The sequence below is a fragment of the Bombus vancouverensis genome, chromosome 4 (genome assembly GCF_051014615.1).
Source record: "Bombus vancouverensis nearcticus chromosome 4, iyBomVanc1_principal, whole genome shotgun sequence".
NCBI classification, from domain to species: domain Eukaryota; kingdom Metazoa; phylum Arthropoda; class Insecta; order Hymenoptera; family Apidae; genus Bombus; species Bombus vancouverensis.
The window spans coordinates 51,680-79,240 of record NC_134914.1 but is presented as its reverse complement, the minus strand read 5'-3'; the positions used below and the strand labels follow the sequence as shown (position 1 = coordinate 79,240).

The window sequence follows — 27,561 nt, the reverse complement described above, 5'->3', positions numbered from 1 at the left end:
AGCTTATCCGCTGCTCGTACGGTGGTCGTCGTTGGAAGGTTCCCTGGTCCACCGAAAATGTCGAAGCGAAATCGTCCCATGGATGTTGGATCACAAAAATGTATCAGATTCTAATTGATAGTATGTACCTTAATTTGACTGCTCGCTTTCGGGAGAACTTGAAACGGTCTTGTCCGGCGAAAATGATTCAGAACTGTAGCGTAAACCTTGAAATAAAATGGTTCCATTGAGACGGCAATTTGTTTCAGTCGCGACAATATTCTGACGAAATATCGACAATGTAACTTACATTGACGCTGAGTCGCGCAATGCGTTACATTCCTTCCGTTAAAGTGGAATATACTATCTGTATCGTAAGAGGCCCATTATTGAATATTAAAGACAACGTATCACCGCTGTTATTGGACATTTGACGCTAACTAGATATGAGATGTACTCCTCATTTGCTGCCAGATACAACGCAATCCAGCCGATTCGCGCTATGTCAACTCTGGGCCCTGTCAAATACAGCCTTATTGCAGATTTGCAGATTCAGTCTTAAATATTCAATAGAGCTTATCTGAGTTTCTATTCCGGATATCGCCACAATTCGGCGCGCCTTATACTATACCTTTGTTGCCAAATACAGGGCACCTGCACCTGTTTGCATTATGTCAACTCGGGTCGACGTCAAATCCAATGTTATTGCAGTACTGCATATTCAGAATTCAATATTCCATTGATCGTTTCTACACTGCTATTGGTAATATCTTGACAGTTCGGGGCGCGACATACTCCACATTTGTTGCCAAATAGCGCACGTCAACCGGTTAGCGCAATGTAAACTCTGTCCTGTCAAATACAGCGTTATTGCAGTTTTGCAGATTCTGTCTTAAATATTCAATTGAACGTATCTCCGTTTCCATTTCTGATATTTCGACAATTCGATGCACGTTGTATTCTACATTTCCTGCCAAATACAGTGCTCATCTCCCGGTTCGCGCTATCTCAACTCTTGTCTCTGTCAAATCCAGCGTAAATACAGCTTTGCAGATTCTGTCTTAAATATTCAAATCATCACATCTCCGCTTCTATTTCAGATATGTCGACACTTCGATGTGTGTTGTACTGCACATTTACTGCCAATTACTGCGCTCGTTGGCCAGTTTACGCTATATCAACTCTGGTCAGGTTCAAATCCAATGTATATGCAGGATTCATATTTAGGCTAAAACATTCAATTCAACGCAATTAGAGGTACGTTGGCAATTCGAAGCGCATTATACTCTTCATGCCCGTCAACGCCTTCAACTATATTGTTTGTCCGCTTTTTTTACTTTTGAAAGGGCCCATACATACGTTAATAATTTGTTATAGGGGTCTCCAAGACAGATCAATTAATGTATTAAGAAAGGTGTTGTTCCAGTTGGAGGAATGCGGTTGATCTATTTTCGATTGCTGAGCAGTTTCTGCGACACACACGTCTAGAAGTGGAATGCAGCTTCACAGTAACAGTAACTTGCCAAGAATTGGGGAACTGATCGGCAAGGACCAAGGAATTAATCACCAAGAACTGAGGAACTAATCACACAGAACTGAGGAATTAACTACTACGAACTAAGGAATTATTTCTCTCTCTTTTATGTCGCTACGCTTATTTATATGTCGGAGATGAAAAGAACACCGGAGCCTTTGTAATTTTGGATAATCCCGCAACATTGTAACCTACAGTCTACTATAGCTGTAATCAAACAATTGTAGTTATTCAACCCGATTGTAATTATTCGAAAATTGTGATAATGAGCTTGGGCTCGAGGCGACAGTCAGTCGCCGAACGTAGCCGCGGTCACGGGATGAACGTTTTGCCTAACAAGGTATGGAGTAATTCTATAGTTCTCCTTAAAAGAAATATTCGGGGCGACACGCGACAGTAAACATTCCAACGGTTTCTGTCCCGTGGCTCGCCACGTGCAGACCCTATTCTTCGAGTAAGATGATTGCCAGATGTCGATGCGTCTCCGCAGTACATGTTCGGCTAGCCCGAGAGCCCGTTATAAATCTTAAGGTTTAGTTAACTAAAGTCCTTCAAACAGACAAACAGTCTTTGTCCCAACTACGGGAAGATAGAGGAGACATATTTTTCAACGAGTGGCGTCTCCCACTAGCAACTTTCCCTCGAGGGCGGCTAACATCCTTTTCTAACCACCGATATGGAGATTGACCAATTAGCAGCAACGCTAATTTCCCTTTCTTTCTGAACGAAGGCTTTTCTCGACGAATCCGTGTCCTTATGATCTCGTGTCCTTAGACACACCCCATTATAGTTTTCCTCTGTGGCATCATCGGGACAGGAAAGGCATTCTCGCTCGCGATCTCATCGATCAAGGAGTAACGCCTTCGCGATCAGTGATTATTTTCAGACTTAGACTTTGTGTGAACGTTCTGTTGTCATCCCGTTGGCCGCGGATTCGTTATTGAGCCCGAGAACGTCGTCACTAGCGTCGCGAGTGCCGAACCGCCGTGATCAACTGTTAAGACTGTAATAATTCTATCATTGCAATAAACTACGCCTGTGTGTACTGTATCAATGGCTAATCCTCGAGAAGATTCATTTGACGCCCACAACCCCGTTCCCAGTGACGATCCGATCTCAGAAGTGGGATTCGATCGGTTGCGAACGCTGGAAGGGCAGGTCGCTGCCATGAGCAACCTAATTCATACGCTAATGCAACGACCAAATACGGGAATCACCAAATTCCCACATTTTAACCCAGAAGTCGCAGGCGCCGACCCAGCCGCGTGGTGCGCGGCTGTTAATATGGCCATGGAGGACAACACCCTGCGAGGTGGCGTGCTATACTCTGCTTTAAGTGATTCTCTACAGGGTTCTGCAGCACATTGGCTGACGCGAACGACGGGAAACGGAGAAATTACTTGGCCTAAAGTTAAGGAACGATTCCTTACACAGTTCGGTGGCCGAGAGACGACGTCCTTGTCACAGACGAAATTCGAGCAACTGTATATAACAAACCGAAATTCCGAACGCCTTATCGCGTGTGACCGTCCGGTCAACAACCGTTCTCAGCCGCCTGAGTGGCATTCGATCACTCCAGCCGTTCTCCGAATTTTACACTAAGTATAAACAAAACCTTCTCCCACTCCAACGAATGGAAGAATATAAATGCTCCCTTCAAAATCATCCAGTCAGTCTAATAAAAAAAATTCTTAACTAATCCAAGTATCGAAAGTGTATCATCGCGAACCGAAAAAATTGTATAAATTGAGTAAAAAATAAAAAGAACTTAATCTCCTTTTCGGAAATTAACAAGTTCCTTATTTTTACCTTGATTTTACACGATATTTTTGGCGATCCGTGCCAGGATCTATTCACTTCAGTGCAAACGAAATTACGATTTCGGCGTACGCGCATCATTGAAGATCGAAGGATCAACGGACCCAGTGCGAATCTTTGCTACTACGAAGCCCTGCAGCAACTTTCAACGTTCCATTACGGTGAAAATAGACGAGAGGACTACGGTCAGCGCAGAGCAAGCCTACGAATAAGATTCGGAATCTAGAACCAACCAGAGAGGAAACATCCCTGAGACTCCTCAACGGTCATAGCTACTACGGTAAGCTGAAAAATCTGGATTCATTTTCACGATACCGTGTGAGAAAACCCAGTTTCTCAAGCGCTTCGAGTCCAAATAGCAACAGTAGTTCAGACTCAATAAGCTCAATTAGAATCATGCCCACATCACGAAAAGACAAAGTCGAAACTATTGAAACCGTTTCTACAAACGGAGGTACGGACAATTCGATTCGTGCCATACTCGACGTAATTCAAAAACAAATTGAAATTCTTGCGCAACGTGTAGAAGAGACACAACGGACGGCCGACAGTGAAAATAAGAAGCGTGCAGCGGAAATAGAACTATTAGGCAAAAATATCTCTAAAATAAAAATAGGACGCGACGCTACTACAGAACTAGGCTCCCTTATTACTATGGACGAATCTGTTGCCGCGAGAGATAGAACTTCCCCACCATGCGTTCCAATTCGAACAGAAGAAGACAACCATCCCTCTTACGAAGACCGTCCACCGCAATTTGCCTCTCCGAGCTTACGGGCCAAAGACGCGATAGTATGTATTCCGCAATTAAACGGCGAAGACAATATCGGAGTAGAAGAATTCATACGCGAAGTACGCGAATTACGAGCCATGTGTAGCGAACCCACGTTACTATTAAAAATGATCAAAATCGGGAAAATCACGGGTAAAGCCACAATGGCCATCTGCAATATACCGATATACGAATACGGACACCTGTACGATGCCCTAAGACGAAACGTAGCCACCCAAGACTCTGTTAGAGAACATCAAGACCAGCTACGCGAAACGAGACAGCGTCACGACGAAAGTGTGCAAAATTATATCATCAGGTTCCGCAGAGCGCTCAATAAGTTACAATACAGTATAACGAACGAATACCGTGACGAAATTACTAGACGAGCTATGAACGACAGGATTTTAAAAGACTCCGTGATCGATTTTATCCGAGGCCTGAAAGGCGAAATAGGACAATTACTACTCGCCAATCCACCATACAATATCCTTGAAGCCGAAAAGAAAGCCACCGACATCGAGCGATTCTTCAGGGAAGATCGAAATCGACGACTAAAACCAATAGAACGATTACGACTTCCTGAGCAGCAACGACTAACAACCAATAATCCTAATCCGATCACTAAAAAACCAACTCCAACACCCAATCCAATGCCAAGAAGCTTCCGACAAACTGAACAAATACCACTTGCCCAAAGGACACAATTAAAATGCTTCAAATGCAACCAAATCGGACATGTCTCCAGTCAATGTAAAAATTTTCGAACACCCAGCCAATTTCCGAGACCACCAGCAGTCCACAATCTCAAGACACACAAGGAAGAAATAGAGGAACCAATAGACCAGACCTACGAATTAACGCCACAACAGGAAGACTACCCACAGTACTTTTACGATCCGACGGACAGCGACATAAATTCCTCATTGACAGCGGAGCAGGAATTAATATACTCAAGCGAAGATACGTATTAAGACCAAGAATAACAAAAGAACGGAAATTCTCGATGGGACACTCTAAATTTAGAACCAACGAACATGCTTTGATAAAACTATTTGGCAAAACTCTAGAATTTTTTGTGGTAGAAGACAACTTTCCAATTATAGAAGACGGCATACTCGGTTTGCCAGCCCTATCTAAATTCAAACTTGAACTCTCGAATCAACAATTAAAACTTGACAATAATATACTTTTATTGCAACAGGAAAACGACGTACCTCCAAAACAAGCAGTGTCAAAAACAGTCTACTTGGAAGGAAAACCGACAACGATATGCTTTATCAATGGTGGTGAGTGCCCAGCCAAAATGACTAATTTTATCGAAAATTCAAATACGTATGATCAAGTCTCCACGTTTAAAGATTTAGTTAGACTTTCGCATATAGAAAAAACCCTCCGTGAACCAATCGAAAAGATATTGCTGTTCTACCTTGACGTATTCAATCTAGAGACCGACTTATTACCATGCACTAATCTTGCTAAACACACAAAAACGTTAAAAGAAAATAAAATCATTAACACAAAATCTTACCGACCGCCTGAATGCCATAAAGAAGAAATCAAACGACAAATGGACGAAATGCTACAAAAGAACATTATAGAACCATCTGATTCTCCTTACAATTCACCAGTCTGGGTAGTACCAAAAAAGGCAGACGCCTCAGGGAAACAGAAATGGCGAATTGTAATAGACTTCAGAAAAATAAACGAACTAACTGACCAGGACGCATATCCATTACCTGACATAGACGACATACTATCTCAACTAGGCAACGCAAAATTCTTCTCAGCCCTCGATTTATCCTCCGGATTCCACCAAATCCCAATGGACATAGACTCTAAAAAGTACACAGCATTCTCCACACCACAAGGACACTATCATTACAATAGGATGCCATTCGGTTTAAAGAATGCACCTGCAACATTTCAACGCGTGATGGATACCGCGCTAAGAGGACTCATAAATAAACATTGCTTCGTATATTTAGACGACATTATAATATTCGGACAGTCGATTGAAGAGCACAATAGCAACCTCGCGATAGTATTGCAACGCCTACGCGAACTCGGACTCAAAATACAGCCGGACAAGTGCGAATTTCTCAAACCAGAATTAGAATATCTTGGACATATAGTAACCGCCGAAGGTGTAAAGCCAAATCCCAAAAAATTAGAAGCCGTTAGCAATTTCAAACAGCCACGTAATCCCACAGACATCAAATCGTTCTTAGGACTAGCAGGTTATTACCGTAAGTTCATCAGAAACTTTTCTAAGATCGCGAAACCATTGACCGAACTTACAAAAAAGGAGACACCATTTCATTGGACAGATAAAACCCAGGAAGCATTCCAGACATTAAAAGACAAACTCTGTTCATCACCCGTACTAAAATTCCCAGACTTTGCGAAACCATTCACATTAACGACTGACGCCAGTAACGAAGGTATAGGTGCAATCTTATCACAGGACGGACATCCATGTTGTTATATCTCGCGAACTCTAAACCCACCGGAACGAAATTATTCCACTACAGAAAAAGAACTTTTAGCAATAGTATGGGCCGTGAAACGCCTCCGACAATATCTGTTAGGACGGAAATTCCTCATCCGAACCGATCACCAAGCACTAAAATGGTTACAGAATTGCAAAGACCCCTCATCACGCTTGATGAGATGGCGATTAAAACTAGAAGAATACGAATACGACATAGAATACACGAAAGGAAAAGATAATACTGCAGCCGACGCACTATCTAGAATACATGTTCTGACCAGACGACGCGAAAATTTGAACATAGAACTCGATAAAAAATATCACGATTGGGAAAAATCTACCGACGCGTTACCCAAAATTCTCAAAATGACTCCGAACCGTAAATCTTTCTATCAATTACCCAAAACAGAGCTAGGAAATTACGACATAATCGAATGGTTAACTAAATTAAACGAAATTATTCATATAAACGAAAAGATAGGTATTGGCGACGACAGTTTCACAGAGACCGAAAAGAACGCGATCAAACAAATTTTACTATTCCTGAACGACACCGTAAAAGAATTAAATTTTGCATGGGAACCAATTCAAACATATAGCGACGAAGAAATAGACGAATTATTGAAAGAAAATCACGATTTAGTAGGACACCCCGGTATACAAAAGACATACGACCGCATTCGTGAACGGCACAGAGTACCAGATTTGATGAAACGCATACAACAACATATAGAATCATGCGACACCTGCCAAACATCTAAAACCACACGTATCAGACCGTGCGAAGAACCTTGTATCACCGACACACCCCTCGAATCAAACGATAAAATTGCTATGGACTTATTAGGGCCACTGAAAAAGACGAAGAAAGGCAATCGGTATATTCTATCCATACATGACGAACTGACAAAATACTTAATACTCGTACCACTAAAAACTCAGCAAACGGAAACAATTTGGAACGCACTCTTGAATCATTACATTTACATCTTTTCCACTCCAAAAATGATATTAACTGACTGCGGACAGAATTTTATACCTAGTTTAATGCAACAGTACGAAGACGCGTTCAAAATCAAACATATCAAAACGACATCCTTCCACCCACAAAGTAACGGATTTTTAGAACGGACACACGCAGTAGTAACAGACATGTTAAAATCGATGCAGCGAAATTCAGATGAAGAATGGGACGATCAACTTAACTTTGTATGTCTTGCATATAACACAATGATATACGACTCCACTGGTTACACGCCATTCGAACTCACACTCGGACACCAAGCCAGTCTTCCCTCCACAATATCCAAGAATCCCCAACGCACATACGTAGGACGAAGTCACGTTCCGCAAAAAGGAATGTGAGTCTAGACTCCGACACGCTCGCGAAACGTTGATCAAAAGTAAACAACGATATCAGAGCGATCAAAGTCTTAAAATTATAAAAATCAGTTTTCAAAGAAGGAGACTCCGTTTTAATACGTAACGATCATAAAAGGCATAAACTTGATGTGGAATGGTTAGGACCGTACACGATTGATAAAGTATGTACTCCATACTATCTGATTCAAGACAAAAAGATACACGGTAATCGTTTAAAACCTTACTTTCCAGGTCGACGCTCCTCTTTGCCGGAATAGTATCCGCGCAAATAAATATTACACCATTAGAAGGAAACTCTGTATTCGTAGAAAACATAGGAAAAGGATATTTATACAGCGACACTGCCAATGTAATAGTAGGATTAGACACTAGCGACATATACGAACAGATAAGCGCAATAGAATCATATAAATTAACGATAGACTCACGTGCAATCAGCAAACAATACGTTGAAGAGTTAGGCGGATTATAAAATCGTATCAATAACCAAAAACAACTCGCAAAACACTTGAAAGCGTTAACACATATCCGAAGCACACGAGGTTTACTCAACATCATAGGTTCCGTATCGAAAAGTCTGTTCGGAACTCTCGTCGATGACGATCTTACGCTCACAAACAAGAATATGGACAAACTATTCGATGAAAATAATAAAATCAAGACCATAATAGCTAATCAAACAGCACTTATTAGAAAAATTGTAAACTCAGAAAACCTAAACCACTTAGAGAGATCATATAGTGATATATTAAAATTACAACAGCAGGCAAATATCGATAGATCTATGCTTAAGATGATCATGAAAGTCGACACCGCGATGCAAACTTTACACTTCCAATTAGATGAAATACTTAACGTCATGATATTAGGCAAACAAGGAATAATTAGTCCACAAATACTTGACCCCAATGAATTCATAGAAAATTACGCCAAGGCAATAGGTAGCCAGATGTACAACACCGCGATTTCTGCCAAAACCGAAAATTTTCAATTCATACTCGACATCAGTGATCTTAAAATCTTCACAATAGATGACAAAATATTTTTCAAAATCATAGTACCTTTAGTCTCTAACACAGAATGGAACATATTACAAGTATATCCTATCCCGAGTAAAAGAAATGGAGTATTTTTGGCTCCAGTAGTCGAACATCAGATATATTTAACTTCAGGTCTTTCATTTATAAACGCTGATATCGAGTATTTCAACAAACTTTGTAAGAATCGAGACGGAACCACAATATGCAAACAAACACTACCAATCCATGACAGAAACTCGAGAACCGATTGTCGCAGCGAAATATTAAATTTCAAACCACACATTGAACATTGTCAAATAACTGTACTTAAGATTGAAGACATTAGCTTTATACCGCTCAAAACTAGCAACTGTTACATTGCGATACCAGCAAATCCGATAGAAATAGACACAATTTGCCAAACGAAACATACCTTACAAAAACTTGACAAGCCTTCCATCATAAGAGCTAACACTTCTTGCGATATATTGTACAAAGACGAACACATGCGTATAGGCGAAACAAAAAACGAAGTCATATACGAAATCAAAACAAAAACCCTAGCGCTCAAAACAAACGATAGTTTCACTCATCTATTAGATAAACTCGAGCGAGCACCGAAAATAATGGATAATTTACAAGGCTATAAAACAACGATCGATAAAATAGGCGACGAGATAGAAACTCTTAATTTCGAACACAGAATTAAAAATATACAGTATTGGGGACTAACCACGCTCCAGATATTAGGGTACATAGCATTAGGCATACTAGGTATATATGGATTAAACAAAATAGGGGTATTCAAATGCATCAGGAAATGTATACCGAACAAATTATGTATCAATTTATTTTGCTGCCGAAATGAAACTGTAATCAACAGCCACAATGCGACAGCCCCACCAGTACCACTCACCCTGGGCTCAACACCCAACATCTATATTCCAACCAACACATACCACTCAGATGAAGAGGAGGAATCAGCTGTAATTTTCAAGCCACGTCAAGTCCGATTCCACAAAAGTCTTCTGAAGAAAACTTGCGGGATCAAGTTCAATCTAAGAAGGGGGGAATGTCACAGACGAAATTCGAGCAACTGTATATAACAAACCGAAATTCCGAACGCATTATCGCGTGTGACCGTCCGGTCAACACCCGTTCTCAGCCGCCTGAGTGGCATTCGATCACTCCGATTCTCCGAATTTTACACTAAGTATAAACAAAACCTTCTTCCACTCCAACGAATGGAAGAATATAAATGCTCCCTTCAAAATCATCCAGTCAGTCTAATAAAAAAATTCTTAACTAATCCAAGTATCGAAAGTGTATCATCGTGAACCGAAAAAATTGTATAAATTGAGTAAAAAATAAAAAGAACTTAATCTCCTTTTCGGAAATTAACAAGTTCCTTATTTTTACCTTAATTTTACACGACATCCTCATCGTTAATCAAGGTATCCAGGGAACCGCGGGGAGCGGGCGAATCCACGGGGGCGTTTGCCGGCCATGTCCGCTCCCTCCTGCAGACGCGGTGGCAACATTCTACGCTAGACGAAAACTTAACGCTGACACTCTCTACATATTAATTCCACACGACCAACGTCTTAAACGACTGACCCTCACGAGCGATATCAGAACGGAGGACCAATTCCTGAGCGAAATGCGACCCTTTTGTTACGAAGAGGAGTCGACATCTTCGCCGAGATATGCACCGGCGGAACCCGAAACTAAGCGACGCAAGTTATCGGGCCACCAGACGAGGTGTCATTACTGTGGTACTCTCGGACACAGAATAAAGGACTGCCGCAAGAGGATGCAGGGCGAACAACAGAGGGATGCACGACGCCAGGAAGGAAACCGACCGGCCCCACCATCCAAGGCGGTTTGCTACAAGTGTCATGCGGAAGGCCATATCGCACCTAACTGCCCGGCACGACGGGACGGTAGACCAGGCCTCAAGGATGAGCGTAAAGTCAACTCCTGCGTGGTGGAGTCCCCAGCCGGTAGTTTAAGTCATCTGGGTGAGTCGTTCCCATTTTACTTCGATTCCGGAGCCGAGTGCTCATTAATTAGAGAATCTGTCGCTCCGAAATTCTCCGGAAGGAGAACGACAGATATAGTAGTTATGCGAGGAATAGGAAACACCTGCGTTAAGAGTACCTCCCAGATCTTATCTACGGTGCGCATTAACTGTTTTACATTGGAGATAACCTTCCACGTTCTGGCCGATAGTCACTTGCATTATGATATCATGATTGGCCGCGAGATCTTAAGCCAGGGTTTTGATGTAACTATTACACGGAATAGCGTCGATATTTGTAAAACGAAGACTATTAATGCCTGTAGTAAAACCTCCGAGGACGAGATCAATATCAATGCGGTTGACACTGACGTAGTTGGCAACGATAAAAGTCGGTTAATTTCTGTCCTCGAGAAATTCAAAGATTCATTCATTACGGGCTTTCCACGTACTCGCGTAAGCACGGGCCAGTTAGAAATACGGTTAATCGATCCTAATGTTACCGTGCAAAGAAGTCCCTACCGACTTAGCGAAGAAGAGCGTAGGATAGTGCGTGAGAGAATAGACGAGTTAATTAGAGCAAAAATCGTGAGGCCGAGCAGCTCGCCGTTCGCGAGCCCTGTCTTACTTGTAAAGAAGAAAGACGGCTCAGATAGACTGTGCGTAGATTTTCGGGCACTAAATAAAAATACGGTCGCGGACCGGTATCCCCTACCCCTCATCGCGGATCAAATCGCGAGATTGCAGAAGGCGAGATACTTCATTAGCCTGGACATGGCCAGCGGATTCCACCAAATTCCCATTCATCCTAATTCGACGGAATATACGGCGTTCGTTACACCCGACGGGCAATACGAGTACGTGACTATGCCGTTCGGATTGAAAAATGCACCATCCGTTTTCCAGAGGGCCATTCTCAACGCCTTAGGCGACCTCGCGTATTCGTTCGTTGTTGTTTACTTGGACGACGTCCTAATTATTGCCGACTCAATAGATCAAGCTCTAGAAAGGTTGAGCACCGTATTAGATACCCTCGTGAACGCCGGATTCTCCTTTAACTTTTCAAAATGCTCCTTTTTAAAGACATCGGTACTCTACTTGGGATACGTAATTCGTAACGGAGAAGTCCGTCCAAACCCGGGTAAAATACAAGCCTTGAGTTCTTTATCTGCACCGTCGACCGTCACACAACTTAGACAATTCATAGGTTTGGCCTCTTATTTCCGAAGCTTCGTTCCCAAATTTTCACAAGTAATGAAACCCCTGTACGCACTTACCTCGAGTAACAAGAATATGCCTTGGACGGATAGGCACGAACAGATAAGACAAAAGGTAATTTCCGTCCTGACTGACGCGCCGGTGCTAATGATATTTGATCCCAATTACCCCATAGAACTACATACGGACGCTAGCTCGGAAGGATATGGAGCCATTTTAATGCACAGGGTCGAAGGTAAAAATCGAGTAGTGGTGTATTATAGCAAAAGGACTAGCCCTGCGGAATCTAGGTATCATTCCTACGAATTGGAAACGTTAGCAGTTGTAAACGCCGTCAAACATTTCCGTCATTACTTACACGGACGAGAATTTCTCGTTGTCACCGATTGCAACTCCCTGAAAGCATCCAGTAGTAAGGTACACTTGAACGACAAGGTTTACAGATGGTGGGCTTACCTGCAAACTTTTACCTTCGACATTATGTACCGGGAAGGTAAACGAATGGCCCACGTAGATTTCTTTTCGCGAAATCCCGTAGACTTGGATCGCAGTACGTTTAGCAAAATCGTAGAGAAAGAAATTAACCTAACCGAAATCTCCGACGATTGGCTACTAGCGGAACAACGTCGCGACCCACAAATTGCCGAGATCGTCGATAAATTACAGAACGAAGAGCTCGCGGAAGACGTCGCGAATACGTATGAGTTACGGTCCGGCACCCTTCATCGTAAAATACAGAGAAAAGGTAGAACTCTCTGCCTGCCCATCGTTCCGAGAGGGTTTAGGTGGTCTGTTATTAACCATGTGCACCAGTCCATTATGCACTTAGGTTGGGATAAAACGCTTGAGAAACTGTACGAGTATTACTGGTTCGAAAGAATGGCGAAGTATGTTCGCAAATTCGTAGAGAACTGTCATGCTTGTCGAGTTTCAAAGGCGAGTTCGGGTAGAGTACAAGCCGAATTACACCCCATACCTAAGACCAGTATACCTTGGCATACGGTTCATATGGACATAACGGGCAAACTAAGCGGTAAAAACGATTCGAAGGAATACGTCGTTGTGTTGGTCGACGCCTTCACCAAGTTCGTATACTTGCACCATACCCGTAAGTTAGACTCCATTAACACCATTAAAGCGCTTAAGTCCGCTATATTTTTGTTCGGCAGTCCCTGCCGGATAATAGCGGATCAGGGAAGATGTTTTACGGGCAAAGAATTTCGTGACTTTTGTCAAAGTAAACACATAAAACTCCATTTAATTGCGACCGGAGCTAGTAGGGCCAACGGACAGGTAGAGCGTATTATGAGTACGCTAAAAAACATGTTCACAACAATAGAAACCACCGGGCGGTCCTGGCAAGACGCGATCGGGGAAATACAACTGGCCTTGAATTGTACCACCAACCGCGTGACTAAGTCAAGCCCGTTGGAACTACTAATCGGTAAAACAGCGAGACCCTACGGCTTATCCCTACCCGACAGTATCGAAGAAAGAGAGGTAAATATCTCCCATGTAAGACAGCAGGCGATAAAGAATATAGAAGCAAGCGCCAAATACGATAAGGATAGGTTCGACGAAAACAAAGCTAAAATAGTTAGGTTCAACCTTGGCGATTTCGTATTACGCAAGAACGAGGAACGGAACCAGACGAAGTTAGATCCGAAATTCAGGGGTCCATTCGTAATAGCAGAGATTTTGGAAGGAGATAGATATACCCTAAAAACCTTAGACGGCAAACGATCATATAAGGACAGACACGACAGACTGAGAAAAATGCCAGAAGGTTGCGTCCCTGCTGAGTTAGACGTCTGCGGTGATGACGACGGCGGTGATAATAACGATGCAAGTACACTGACCTCAGAGGATCATTAACACTGCGTTGTGGTCATAGTAATACACCGAGTGGTTTTATGTGCTTTTGTTGTAACCCGTTGAGTGGGTTGATGTGCTTTTGTTGTAACCCGTTGAGTGGGTTGATGTGTTTTTGTTGTAACCCGTTGAGTGGGTTGATGTGCTTTTGTTGTAACCCGTTGAGTGGGTTGATGTGCTTTTGTTGTAACCCGTTGAGTGGGTTGATGTGCTTTTGTTGTAACCCGTTGAGTGGGTTGATGTGTTTCTGTTGTAACCCGTTGAGTGGGTTGATGTGCTTTTGTTGTAACCCGTTGAGTGGGTTGATATGCTTTTTGTTGTAACCCGTTGAGTGGGGTTACGTGCTTTTGTTGTAACCCGTTGAGTGGGCTTACGTACTTTCTGGGTGTAATGCACCCAACGTGGCAATATGATCCAACAAACTGAGGTTCACCAGTGTACAAAATCGAAAATGATCTGTTGTGTCATTACGGTCTGACTGGCGACTCACAGAACGCACCTGACACTTTGAGTACAAATTAAAACATTACAAATTCCTATTCTCTTTTATTTTTCTGTTGTCAAACCTCCGAACGAAACATTGTTATTGCACTGGACCCTTGACTTACTTAGACATTTAGTTAAATCGTAAACAATGTCGGTTGTAGCGAATCTAATGTAAGAAATACGATATTTTAGTTACACACGAGGACGTGTGATAGTCAGGATGGCCGTGTCGGAGATGAAAAGAACACCGGAGCCTTTGGAATTTTGGATAATCCCGCAACATTGTAACCTAGAGTCTACTATAGCTGTAATCAAACAATTGTAGTTATTCAACCCGATTGCAATTATTCGAGAATTGTGATAATGAGCTTGGGCTCGAGGCGACAGTCAGTCGCCGAACGTAGCCGCGGTCACGGGATGAACGTTTTGCCTAACAAGGTATGGAGTATTTCTATAGCTCTCCTTAAAAGAAATATTCGGGGCGACACGCGACAGTAAACATTCCAACGGTTTCTGTCCCGTGGCTCGCCACGTGCAGACCCTATTCTTCGAGTAAGATGATTGCCAGATGTCGATGCGTCTCCGCAGTACATGTTCGGCTAGCCCGAGAGCCCGTTATAAATCTTAAGGTTTAGTTAACTAAAGTCCTTCAAACAGACAAACAGTCTTTGTCCCAACTACGGGAAGATAGGGGAGACATATTTTTCAACGAGTGACGTCTCCCACTAGCAACTTTCCCTCGAGGGCTGCTAACATCCTTTTCTAACCATCGATATGGAGATTGACCAATTAGCAGCAACGCCAATTTCCCTTACTTTCTGAACGAAGGCTTTTCTCGACGAATCCGATGATCTCGTGTCCTTAGACACACCCCATTATAGTTTTCCTCTGTGGCATCATCGGGACAGGAAAGGCATTCTCGCTCGCGATCTCATCGATCAAGGAGTAACGCCTTCGCGATCAGTGATTATTTTCAGACTTAGACTTTGTGTGAACGTTCTGTTGTCATCCCGTTGGCCGCGGATTCGTTATTGAGCCCGAGAACATCGTCACTAGCGTCGCGAGTGCCGAACCACCGTGATCAACTGTTAAGACTGTAATAATTCTATCATTGCAATAAACTACGCCTGTGTGTACTGTATCAATGGCTAATCCTCGAGAAGATTCATTTGACGCCCACAACCCCATTCCCAGTGACGATCCGACATATATTTAGGTCTACCGTGGAGGGGTCGTCATGTGACGGGTTATTCCGTGGGGGCTGTGAGGCTCGAATTTGTTTTCTATACAAATTGTTAAGGTTTAATTAAATTTCAAATTGGAACGCTCACTCGCGCAATTGGTAGTTTCAGTCTACGTTACGGCGCGTGCGCAGCGCGGGGCGTGGCAGTATAACTGTATCTTTCCAACTGTTCTCAACTACTTTCTCCTTGGCACCATTACTCGGCCACTAGATCACCAGGCCCGATTAGGTAATCGGATTGCTGCCGGTAGACTGCTAGAATCTATGTTACGCGACTGTAGTCGCTTTTCTTCCTTTGTTAAATCTGTGCAGTTTTCTTTTTATGAATCAGCTTCGTCTAATTTCTTCGAAAGATTCGAATAAGAAATCTCAACATTTTCCAGTAATTTCTACTTTCTTTAAGAAAATCAAACTCGATGATACGAATAACGCGAGATTTGACTGTACTTAAAACTTTATTTAAAATAATAAATTAAAGTACAGCCTATAATCGCTGAGTCGTTGATACAAAGTATAAATCGCAAAATAAAATTGCGGATGAAAACTCGATAAATGATTGTCACGTAACTCGGTAAATCGCTCGTTGATAGTCGTAGATACTCGAACATACTGTACTCTTTCGGTTGCGTCGGTTTATTTATACTGGTCGGGGTGTAGTCAGATGATTCAAATTCGTCTCTGTTCGCCGTAGCGGCGACATTGTTTTGCCCGGTGTATATTTGTTCTTACATTACTTGTATCCTTACGATCATGATACTCCGAGGCAAAACAACACCACGATTTGAATTGTCCTCTGACTCATGTGCCGCTATATCACCCCCTCCCATAAAGCAGTGATAACGTTTTTAATGTGATATGTTCATCACGGGTTTACATCGACCGTCGCTGTTTTTAATATTTTCGTAGTATACCCCGCGTCCGATAATTAACGATGCATAACCGAAACTTACCTGTAGTCAATCGGGAAGACGGACTCTTCGAGGAGACCGCGTAACGAACCTATTGCTAATGTTTTCGTTCGTGTGTTCTACCGGAATAAGCACGTTAAGGATTTCGGTCGATTCCTCTTCGAGGTCCTCCGGTACTACAAAGGCTGGCTTTAGCCTGTCTACGGAAAATCGTTACGTCGCGATTGTTGACTTCGATTGTGTACTTCTTTTCGCCTCTTTGCGTTACTTCAAACGGCCCGTTCTTAAGGCGGCCGTAAAGGGATTGTAATCGGGACAAGTCTTCAAAATACGTACGGCGAAGGATCCAAATCGCCGAAAGCGAATATCTTTCTTCCGCCAGGTCGTGTAATGTGCTGTGGTCTGACCTTCCCCATCCGTTTTTTAAGCAGGTTCGCGAATTCCGGATTGGCTCGCTGATTGGTTTGCAAAAAGAACTCCGGCGGCAATCGCATGCCGGTGCCGTGGATGATATCAGCTGCCGTTGCGTCTAGGTCCTCCTTTATCGCGGTTCGAATATGCCTAATAGTACGATCGGCACAATTTCGACCGATTTGCACGTGATGTGCCACTTGATCGCCGCTTTATGTTGTCTATGTAAGCGCTCTACCATCCCACAAGAGGCGGGATGATAGGACGACGTGCGTAAGTGCGTGATGCCGAGCACACGGCATAGCTCTTCATCAAACACGATTCGAATTGTCGTCCTTGATCAGTCGTTATTTTCAAGGGGCCGCCGTAACGAGAAATCCAAGTCGAAAGGAGGGCCGAGGCCACGGTTGGGGCTTCCATATCGGCAATGGGAACGGCTTCAGGACGTTGGCTGTGTACAAGAACTTTGTTGGATAGATTGTATCGTTTGACGAAAATTTTATTGTTGAAAGTTAAGAAAGTTGGAAAGAAAACCCACGCTGTCTCGAAGATGTCTTGTTTTTCAGATGCTGTAAATTGACAAATAACTAGATATTAGTATTGACATTATTTGATGTCATATCTGACCTTAAAGTATAAATAAAATCAATCTAGGAATTAATGAAATTTCAAACATTTTTTCTAAGAAAATAGAAGTTTTGTTCCTCCTAATGAGTATCACATGATGCAATAGAAAAATAATTTGACATTGAAAATCGTGTCAAGATCAATTTCGAAGCTATAAAATCGTCTTAAAGAAACGCCGTGATAAAAAATTTTTTGACACCTTGTACAAAGGTGTATATCAACGTAAGTGTACCTGTATGTCTATATTCGAGATTATTTATCTATTCAAGATAGCAAAGTAAAAATACCATATAGAGGATTTAATTAATGTGTGGATCAACGTATGTATCACTATATGTAACAATAATATTGACTGTATATGCACGCGTGTAATAGAAGATTTTCGGTTTACAATGTTTATGACACTGATATAAAAATACCATATAGAGGATTTAATTAACGTGTATATCTACGAATATATCTGTAATATCGTGATATAATATATTTACAAGAAATGGATGATAAGAAATTAGTAATAATTCACAAAAAAAGGATATTGTAGTAGAAATATTATAAAAAAACATTTTCTGTTTTAGTGTAGAGTTACTTCTTCTTACAGACAGTGTCGTACAAATCTGTACGTCTCTGAGAAAATGTAGGTATCTGAGCCCTTACTTCCTCAACAACTTTTAGATCTGATAGAAAAAAGAAACATACGAAGTAATAAGTAATGCTTACTAATAAATTCAACAAATACAGAGGAAGATGGCTAAATCGATAAATTAACGAGACTAAAAATTAATTACATCATGGATCTCTCGCTTTTAATTTTAAGCTGTAAATTACCGATATCGGTGACTGCCATATTCTCTTGAGTTTCCAAATCGTAAAGAATCTTTCCCCAGGGATTGGTCAACTGTGTATGTCCCCATGCGACGTAACTTGCTTAAGGAACACGAGCCGGTGATATGCAGGCAACGTATAATTGATTATCATTCGCTCTGAAACGCTGAAGTAATGACCAGTGCAGTGGTCCAGTGGTCATATTGAATGCCGCTGGATATATCAGCATTTGGCAACCTAACCCAGAGAAGCAAGAAATATGAAGCCACCGAATACCAATTAACTTCGTAGTTGCACGGTTCACATTCCATCATTTCTGAATATGCGAGGACAGTCCTCTTATTGTGCTTTTAATTCTTTTATTTGTTTCATTTTCAGCAAATATACTGGTTTTTTAAATTAAGCTTCTTTTTATACAGAGTTACAGATTATATTAATTTTATATAGAATATATTTAAGAAAGATATTTAATTTTTTGCTAGTTAAGTATTGATCGATTAAGTTACTGTACCTTTGTTCCGATAAATGCGTGCCATTTCCTCGAATCTAATATCATAGCAAATGCCAATACCTATTTTGCAGCCCTTCACATCGAACGTCGTTAGGGAGTTACCAGGACTGAGTGAATCACTCTCTCGAAAAGTAATCTTATTAGGAATGTCGATGTCGAATAGCTGTACCTAATAACATAAAAATGTAGTCGCTAATTCTATTGCTGCAACTTTTGTAATTTAATATCAAAGTTACCAACTCCTAAACTTTAATTACTTTTTATTTAATAACTGACAGCGTTTTTATCACTTTCTTTTATTAAAAAATCTTATCATTTAATAATGTTTAAAAAGGAGAAAAAATAAGTATAATAATATTTTAAGTATGTGAAAAATTTATACAACAACAAACACATTACAACAAAAATGGGCGTTTCCCGTATCATAACGTATTTTATAAACCGTAAATGATAGAATTGGTTATAGTATACGTATGTACATATGTATATTCCTAAATTATTCCTAGATAGAGTCACTTTCTTCACCCCAATATTTTCAAATTCAAAGCCATAAAGGAATATATTACTTACCTTTCGGTGTTTTGCTATCAAAGTTCCATCGGGACCCCAAATAGTACAGGTATTGTACAATTTATCGCCCTCTATTTCAGGCATCGTACCACCAACTACATAGATGTTATTTTCTTTAGCTGCGTTCGATGAAGCAACGCTCGTTTCATCATCAGGAATACTCTCGGCGTATTTTGGAAAGTACTCTGCATTGCAATATTTCAATTAATGAAAAATAACTGTCTTTTGTTCCAACCATAAATTAAATTGAAGTGTTTGTCAGTTTTTTATTTTTTAAATTATTAAAATAACTAAGTTTTATATTTCGACTTAATTAAATATGCAATTACTTAGCTAATAGTATATATAATAAATTGCTTCTACAGGTTCAAAATGAAAAATGAATATTTAGAAATATTTAATTACGACAATGCTATTTGTGTTAGCATCAGTGGCTTGTTACTCAACGACTTTGCTAGTACTTTTTGAAACATAAAGTTAGTTTTCAATTAACACTTATACTAGAGGCGGAATTATAAATGCAAAATAATTGATAATACTAATTTATAAGTACCTAATTATTAGTATCTTCACAAATATATTTATACAAAAATCACGATAATCATGAAAATGGGGAAATCCTATATTCTCGAATCAATTCACAATTTATTTTGTATATTAATTAGATTCCGCGCTCATCAGTACGTACTCACTGGCGACATCGAGAAAATGTATCGGCAATTCCTCGTACGACCAGAGGATCGGAAATATCAAAGGATATTATGGCGCAGCGCGAGTGGAGAAACAGAAACATATGAGCTTAACACCGTAATACTCTTATCATAGAAATAGAAGCAGTCCTCAATTCCCGCCCGCTAACTCCTATCTCCACCGATCCAAATGATCTCCTAGCCCTCACTCCCGGACATTTCCTCATTGGCGATTCATTAATGTGCTTACGTGATCGAGATTTCAGAGACATTCCATCGAACCGACTCTCCAAATGGCAGCATATCCAACAGCTTAAACAACATTTTTGGAACCGCTGGCATAAGGAGTATTTGAACGAGCTAACCAACCGCAATAAATGGAGCAAGGGTGGACACAGCATCCAAAAGGGCACAATCGTCATCCTCAGAGAGGACAACGTTCCCTCCATGCATTGGCCTCTGGGCCGAGTTATCAAGGTTCATCCAGGCGCCGATGGTGTCATCCGGACAGCTACAGTTCAGACGGCAAAGAGCATTTTGGATCGGGGCGTCAAAAGGCTTGTCCCACTGCCAATTCAACCCGATCTCGAGAAACCCGAACAACTAGCCACCGAGACGAAATAAGATGGGAACTTCAACCACACCTCCCTAGTTTGATCGGTACCCTCTCAACGGGGTTAGGTTGAGAATGTTACGCCATGCGGCTTACCATAGGTCATATTCTTAACTATCGATCGCGGCACTATAATGTCGCAGACGGATCGTCGCGTCTGCCCGGCAAACAAACATTGTAGTGGCAAGCGCATGGTTCATTAAGCAGGGCGACTTCCAGAAACGTCGACTCGTGGCCCGTATTTTACCTCGCAGTAAAAGAATGTGGCGTGATCCGAACGTAGTGGGGGTCGCCTTCCAGAAAAAACGAAAAAAATCGAAAGGCGTTCAGAACTTTTCGAGAAGTCGAACCGTCAACACATGTGGTATGTCGCGCATTACTTATCAACCAAAACGCAGTTACATTTTTTTTGTTCCATTTATATCTTTCTAGTTAATAAGTTGTTGAAATAAACATTAATTTATTTGTGTTAATTCTGTGGAATTTCATTGAACTACCCTTATTATCATAATCGAAATAAGGGGATCGATCAGTTCGTGGCGTCGATTATTTAATCGTAACGGGAACTTACAACTCTCGTTGACGTGCTATCTCGCGATCGCGTCTCTCCGCGAACGGTCGAAACAAAATGATTCACTAAAAACTGTCCTGAATTCCTAAGAATTTATTTATCGCAAAACTGACAAAGTGTTTATTTAAAAAATGAGGTTGAAGGTAGTCCTTTTCTTTCATTTCATTCATTTTCATTTTCTTTCTTAAGTATGGCTAACACAATATCTAATCAATTAAAATTTTATATTTTCACGTGAAAAGTTTCTTTAGATAATTATTATCAACATGATGACTAACTCTTACGGATTAATACGTGTCTGTAGGGCAATCCGGTGGACTTGATCGGCTTTTTACTTCGAAAGTTGAGTAATCGGTGTCGCTTTCTTACGCATCTTTGAACTGTATAAATGTTTTAAAATTGTTTGATCCAGAATGTACCACACCGGACAATCAAGAAGGCAGGTGCCTTGACTACAGAAAATGTAAACCTCTGCAAGAAATATGGCAGATACAGTACCGTACAGCCACCGATTTTTATAGACGATCAGTGTGCAGATACCAGGGCAATGTTACGATCGGTTGCTGTCCGAACGATCCAAACAAAGAGAAGAGAGAAATTTTAATAAAAACTGTGTACAAGTATAAGACTTTGCGACCACCATACTGTGGTTTTAGCAACGTCTCTCATACCAGGCTGGTCGATGGTAAACCAGCTGAACTTGGTACGTTTTATGTCTTTCTTTCCGATTAATAATAAGCCATTTACTGCAAAGAATGAACTTTAAAGGCATTAAACAGCACATCAATGTACATTTCAATTAGACTAAATAATAATGCTATGATTTCATCGGTAGTAACTTTACTTATTAACTTGAATTATTTCTTTCTTTTACTTCATGTTAGGAAGAGTATCTTTTTGCTTGAAATAAAAAATTGATATAGGAGTAATAATATGGATAGAGATCAAAAACTGTTAGGGCAAAAAAAAACACGTTTGAACTTTATAGTTCAGTATAGTTCAAATAGAAATTATATAGAATTATTTAATAATTTGAATTCCACTGGAATAAAAATTTAATTTCTGTCTTTATCAAATCTCTATTTCAGAGTATTTGTACGTATGTACTTATCGTCTGCTGTATGATCGAATATCGAATAGGTAATAATCGTTGTCACTCGTTACGTGAGAAAAAATTATGTATATTCACAACTATGACTATTGCATTTTAGGCGCTTGGCCATGGATCGCTGCATTAGGTTTTCGTAATCCCCGAAACCCAGACAAACCACTATGGAAGTGCGGAGGTTCCCTGATATCGGCTAGGCATGTTTTGACTGCAGCACATTGTGCACATTTGGATGGAATAGAAAACATACACAATCATAATATTGCCATTCTTAGATTGGTGGAGGAGGTGCCATTTTCGAGTAAGTCCTCAATATATATATATATATATATGTATATATATATATATGCTATTGAGTATTACTGAAGTATCATATCTTGAAATTTCTTACTGTACACATATATTGTGTCATAAAGCGTGTACGATTCTTTCTCATACTTTTGGTCATTTGTTTCCTGCATTTTCATTTATTTTTTTATTTTTCAGGGTACGTATATCCCATTTGTACGAAAGAGCCCCTACGAAAGAGCAACTTCGTCGGCTATAACCCCCTTGTTGCTGGATGGGGAGCGTTAAGATATAGTAAGTGATATCAATTTTATAATAAAATTAAACAGTTCCAGTCTTAAATATCTTTCTTATTTTCTTCGTAGGACGACCACGACATAATGCATTAATGGTAGTACAAATGCCAGTGATTAAGAAGGCCGAATGCAAAATAGCTTATTCCAAATTTCCTAATGCACCTGATATCACTGATGGTATAATATGCGCGGAACATGCTCAGGGTCGAAAGAATTCTTGTACGGTAATTAAGTTACAGAGTTACTACAAACTATACGGTATCTGAAGACACGTCAATTCGAATTAACATCAAATCGACGTCTTAAACATTAGAAATAATAGATAAACACAATTCAATAATTTTGCCTACTTCTCACACCTCATTATGGTATTTAATCTAATTTCCTTCTAATCTTAGTTTTGCTCAAAATACATATAACATGTACATTATAAATTGGAGTATTTCAATACACAAATCAATAGAAGATTATTACTGTATATAAGTATAATTTCAATACAATTCGATCGATATATTTCAGTATCTTTGATTAAAAATTTAACGATCCTTTCAGGCTGACCGCGGCGGACCACTGCTGATACAACATGAATTAACCTCGTATTTAATAGGTATTGTGTCTTACGCTTATAAATGCGGCACAGCTGGCTATCCCAGCGTTTACACTAGGGTCACATCGTACCTTGACTTCATTCTCCAAGCGATGCAATAATATGATATTACTGTTCCATAAATATCATTGTGTAAAAAACGTAAAGTTGGATTTTCTTATTCTGGAGATAAGAAACAGCTCAAATTTACATTGTTTTGTACGTTACAAATTATAGGCTTAAAATGTACGAAATGTAACTTTGAAACGACACTAATTTTCTACGCACGATAAACCTTCACGACTTAGGTATGTAAAGATGATAAACGTATATTAATTCTATTAATTTGGTAATAATAAACCAACTTTCTGAGAAGTTCTGTAAATTTCGTTTCTGTTGTATCAAGAGAATAATGGAATATTCCACTTAGATCGTATACTTCTTGTATGTACATACAAAATTTTCCGGCTAATCTAAAACACTTCATAAGATAGAGTGCCTCTGGAGATTCAGACACAGAGAGTGCATAAAATACAAGATAAGTCTCGTGTCTTTCAAAATTATTTTTTATTCGCTAAAAACGTCCTGTGTACTCATGCAATCACATGCAACCTCGAAACTTCACTTATTTTTTATCACTTTCCAATTCAATACACTGTTTCTGCATTTTTGACTATATGTAAGAGAAATTTCCATTCAGCCAAAGGTGTACTTACAGATTATAGATTCCTATACGACTCTCGGTAAAAATTTATCCGCATTCCAGATAGTTAAAACTTCTGTCGACCGTATTGATCCATCTGCACTCTTCGTATGACGTCAATATCTGTTCAGTGCTGCTGCGTAGGTTTCATTGTGTTACGTCAATTCGTTTGTGACCGTTGCGCGAGTAATGGCGCTTTGCAATGGCGATTTGCAGGAAAACAGTGCAGGATGCTGTGATTCGTTTCTTGTGGTCGGAGGTTATGTTGGATGCCTATATTTATCAAAGATTTAATGCACATTATGGAGAAAGTGTTTTGTCACGAAGTGTGTTTGAATGGGCACAAAAGTTCAAAGAAGATCGCACAAGTGTTATGAAAAAACAGCTGGACGCCCGTCCACATCCACGATGACAACATTGAACGTGCTCATGAACTTATGCTCTATGGAATAGACGAGTGACACTGGATAATGTGGCAAATCATTTGCAAATCAGCCACGGCTCTGCTTATGCAATAGTGCACGACAGATTTGGGTTTTAAAAAGTTTGTGCGAGATGGATGCCGAGAAAGCTGATGAAAAGGTAAAGACGACGATGCATTCGTGGTTCGCAGCTCAGCCCAAAACATTTTTTAACGAGAAAATACGAAGGTCCTTCAGCAAATGGAGAAAGTGTATACAGAAATTGAGTGATTATGTCAAAAAATGATGTATGTCTTTTTTGACAATTGCTTAAAATAAATTCTACACCGACAGAGCGGGTAACTTTTTACTCACCCTCGTAAGACACTTAAATTTCCAATCTATTATGATGAATAAAAGAGCTTATACTATTAAATCTAATTGTATTTTGTTGCATGAGAGTACACGTGTATGTGATGTACATTACCTCTATATCCCCTTGAACGTTTCAATATTGCGCATATATACTATATTTTGTACAGATTCTATAAAATTTTGTATGTTTGTTTAGGCTGTTAATCTAGAGGCTGGAGTACAAAGAAGTGGCGCAATGATGTGGGCTGATGACATTTATAATTATCAAGGAATCACCCCTACATTCGCTCAGGTATATATCGTTGACTATAATGTATTTAACATATATGATTGTTAGAATATTAATAATTAATTTTTAATTCTATCAGAATTTTAATGAAACTGTCCCTTGGGAAGGAAGAACTGATACCTTGATATCACGGTTTGTACATTCTATATATACGACAAATTTTAGAACATTATATAACGAAGAACCAGATCGTCGTGGCCATGTGATGTGAATAAAAGGACTTGAATTTGATGATATTTTTATAATGTTAGATAACATAACTAAGTATCTTCACAGTAAGATAGGATGACATGGTTTACATGATCTTAATGTTGTTCACTTGAGTGATGATATTATAAGGAAAAGTGTAATATCACAGGTAGGATGATTCATAATTTAGAACTACTAACTCATGTATGTATTAAAAATTAAAGAAATATATTAAATTTTATAGGATATTTATGTTTAGTAACCAGTAATTCAGAGATTGGTATTCATGGTTACTATAACGAGGCTGTAGAAACGCACCCTTTCTTCTTTGCAAATGGTCCTGTATTTATGTCTAAGCCGAAACTGGAACCTCTGAATAATTTAGATTTATTCTTGTTATTTTCTAAAATACTTATCTACAGTATACCATAAGGAATGATACCGTATCGCACCTAATCAAGTGCCTTAAGAAACATCAACAGGATATCACAGTAATCCCTTATCGACTGATATGTAAGTAAAAGTTATGTGTCATTGTTATACACAGTTATGTGTTAGTGTTATACACAGTTATTTATCATTTTCTATTAATTCAGTTGTAGCCACTACAATATCTATGACACTGGTAGTAATTATGAGAACAATAATGATGTTCTATAAGAGGAAATGATGATTAGGAACAAAAACTTACAGGTAAGTCAATGTATATGTTATTTGCCATTTGAAAAGAAAGTTACTAACTTAGAATTTTTTGATAAATAATAATTGTGCAAAATATATTGGATTTCAAATTTATCAAAAATTGAAATTTAAGAAGCATTGTAATAATATAACATTAATATTTTGATTTTTCAGGAGATATCATGCGGTGGATGGATAATATGTAAAAAATATTAAGCAGTATATGAATTTTCATATTGCGTAGAGATAACAAAATGAATTTTAAAAAATGTCGACATGGTAATAAGAAATAGCATCATGACAAAGAATATATAACGACAGTTTCATTTTTTATAAATAAAAATTTGTTGTTCCAGATTTTGAAATATAGTGAAACGTTTAATTAGTATCTTAATATCTTCAAATAATTATTATTTTAGAATCAATTGTAATTGTATCATACGTACTTTTGAATTCGTGCAAGAACATATGTAATTTTGAAGTAGTTATTATTAGGAAATTGTTAGACGCGAACAGTATGCGAAATGTTAGTATGCAGTGTAATAATTATCAATCAAAACACAAGAATTAAATTCTTGAGGAAAAAATTTCCGGAATTTCTTATTTACACGATTATAAAGAAATCCATAATAAAAAGGAGCTGCTTTCTAATACTTCTCTTCCTTGTAATGCCTACGTTAATAATAACGAGGTTCGACTTTTTGTTTTTAGAGGGATACTGGAAAATTTGAAAGTACAGTACCATTGGGAAGAAAATCACGATATTGAAAACGATATTTGCAAGTAAATTTCCAAAAAATCTGTTTTCAAATTTTCGCTTTCTATTTCACATTAAAAGAAAGGGAGGGCTACCTTCTTTTTCTGCAAGACAAAACAAACATTCTGAATCTCGTATCAATGAATGATGTCAATAAGTTATTTTTCTTTTCAGATTGAACAATATTCCAGATTTATTCATAATTTCATACTACGCGAAGAATAGACTTTCATAGGTATATAAAGGAAATATTAAGTATAGGAAAACTCTTTTTCGTTGTAGGTGACATATGCTTCACGGTTGAACACATATAAATGAAAAAGTACTC

At 39.5% G+C, this 27,561-nt stretch overlaps 2 protein-coding genes across 3 annotated transcripts; one reads left to right on the top strand and one right to left on the bottom strand.

Annotated features, from left to right (window-relative positions):
* Positions 1-17,139: 17,139 nt before the first annotated feature.
* LOC143302558 (omega-amidase NIT2-A-like) lies at positions 17,140-24,641 on the bottom strand. Of its 2 annotated transcripts, none has more exons than XM_076617790.1 (5): positions 24,555-24,641; positions 19,688-19,872; positions 19,118-19,286; positions 18,610-18,843; positions 17,140-18,458 (listed from the first exon to the last, which is right to left on the bottom strand). In XM_076617790.1, exons 2-4 carry the CDS (start codon positions 19,769-19,771, stop codon positions 18,710-18,712), a joined length of 387 nt encoding a protein of 128 aa, XP_076473905.1. In that variant the 5' UTR covers positions 19,772-19,872; positions 24,555-24,641; the 3' UTR covers positions 17,140-18,458; positions 18,610-18,709. The 2 variants fall into 2 exon arrangements, with proteins under 2 accessions (XP_076473905.1, XP_076473904.1); XM_076617789.1 differs by having other exon boundaries at positions 17,166-17,726.
* Positions 21,813-23,518, top strand: LOC143302561 (venom serine protease Bi-VSP-like). The gene is made up of 5 exons (XM_076617797.1): positions 21,813-22,263; positions 22,649-22,700; positions 22,772-22,969; positions 23,155-23,250; positions 23,322-23,518. The coding sequence occupies exons 1-5, from the start codon at positions 22,243-22,245 to the stop codon at positions 23,516-23,518; spliced, it is 564 nt and encodes a 187-aa protein (XP_076473912.1). The 5' UTR covers positions 21,813-22,242.
* Positions 24,642-27,561: the final 2,920 nt, after the last annotated feature.

Excerpts from the sequence above, each read along its gene's own strand:
- LOC143302561 (XM_076617797.1), top strand. The coding sequence starts at position 22,243 with ATGGTAAACCAGCTGAACTTG. Across the intron at positions 22,701-22,771 it reads TATGATCGAATATCGAATAG|GCGCTTGGCCATGGATCGCT; the intron begins GTAATAATCGTT and ends ATTGCATTTTAG. Across the intron at positions 23,251-23,321 it reads ATGGGGAGCGTTAAGATATA|GACGACCACGACATAATGCA; the intron begins GTAAGTGATATC and ends TTTTCTTCGTAG.
- LOC143302558 (XM_076617790.1), bottom strand. The coding sequence starts at position 19,771 with ATGCCTGAAATAGAGGGCGATAAATTGTACAATACCTGTACTATTTGG. Across the intron at positions 19,287-19,687 it reads TGATAGCAAAACACCGAAAG|GTACAGCTATTCGACATCGA; the intron begins GTAAGTAATATA and ends TTATGTTATTAG. Across the intron at positions 18,844-19,117 it reads ACGCATTTATCGGAACAAAG|GTTGCCAAATGCTGATATAT; the intron begins GTACAGTAACTT and ends TCTCTGGGTTAG.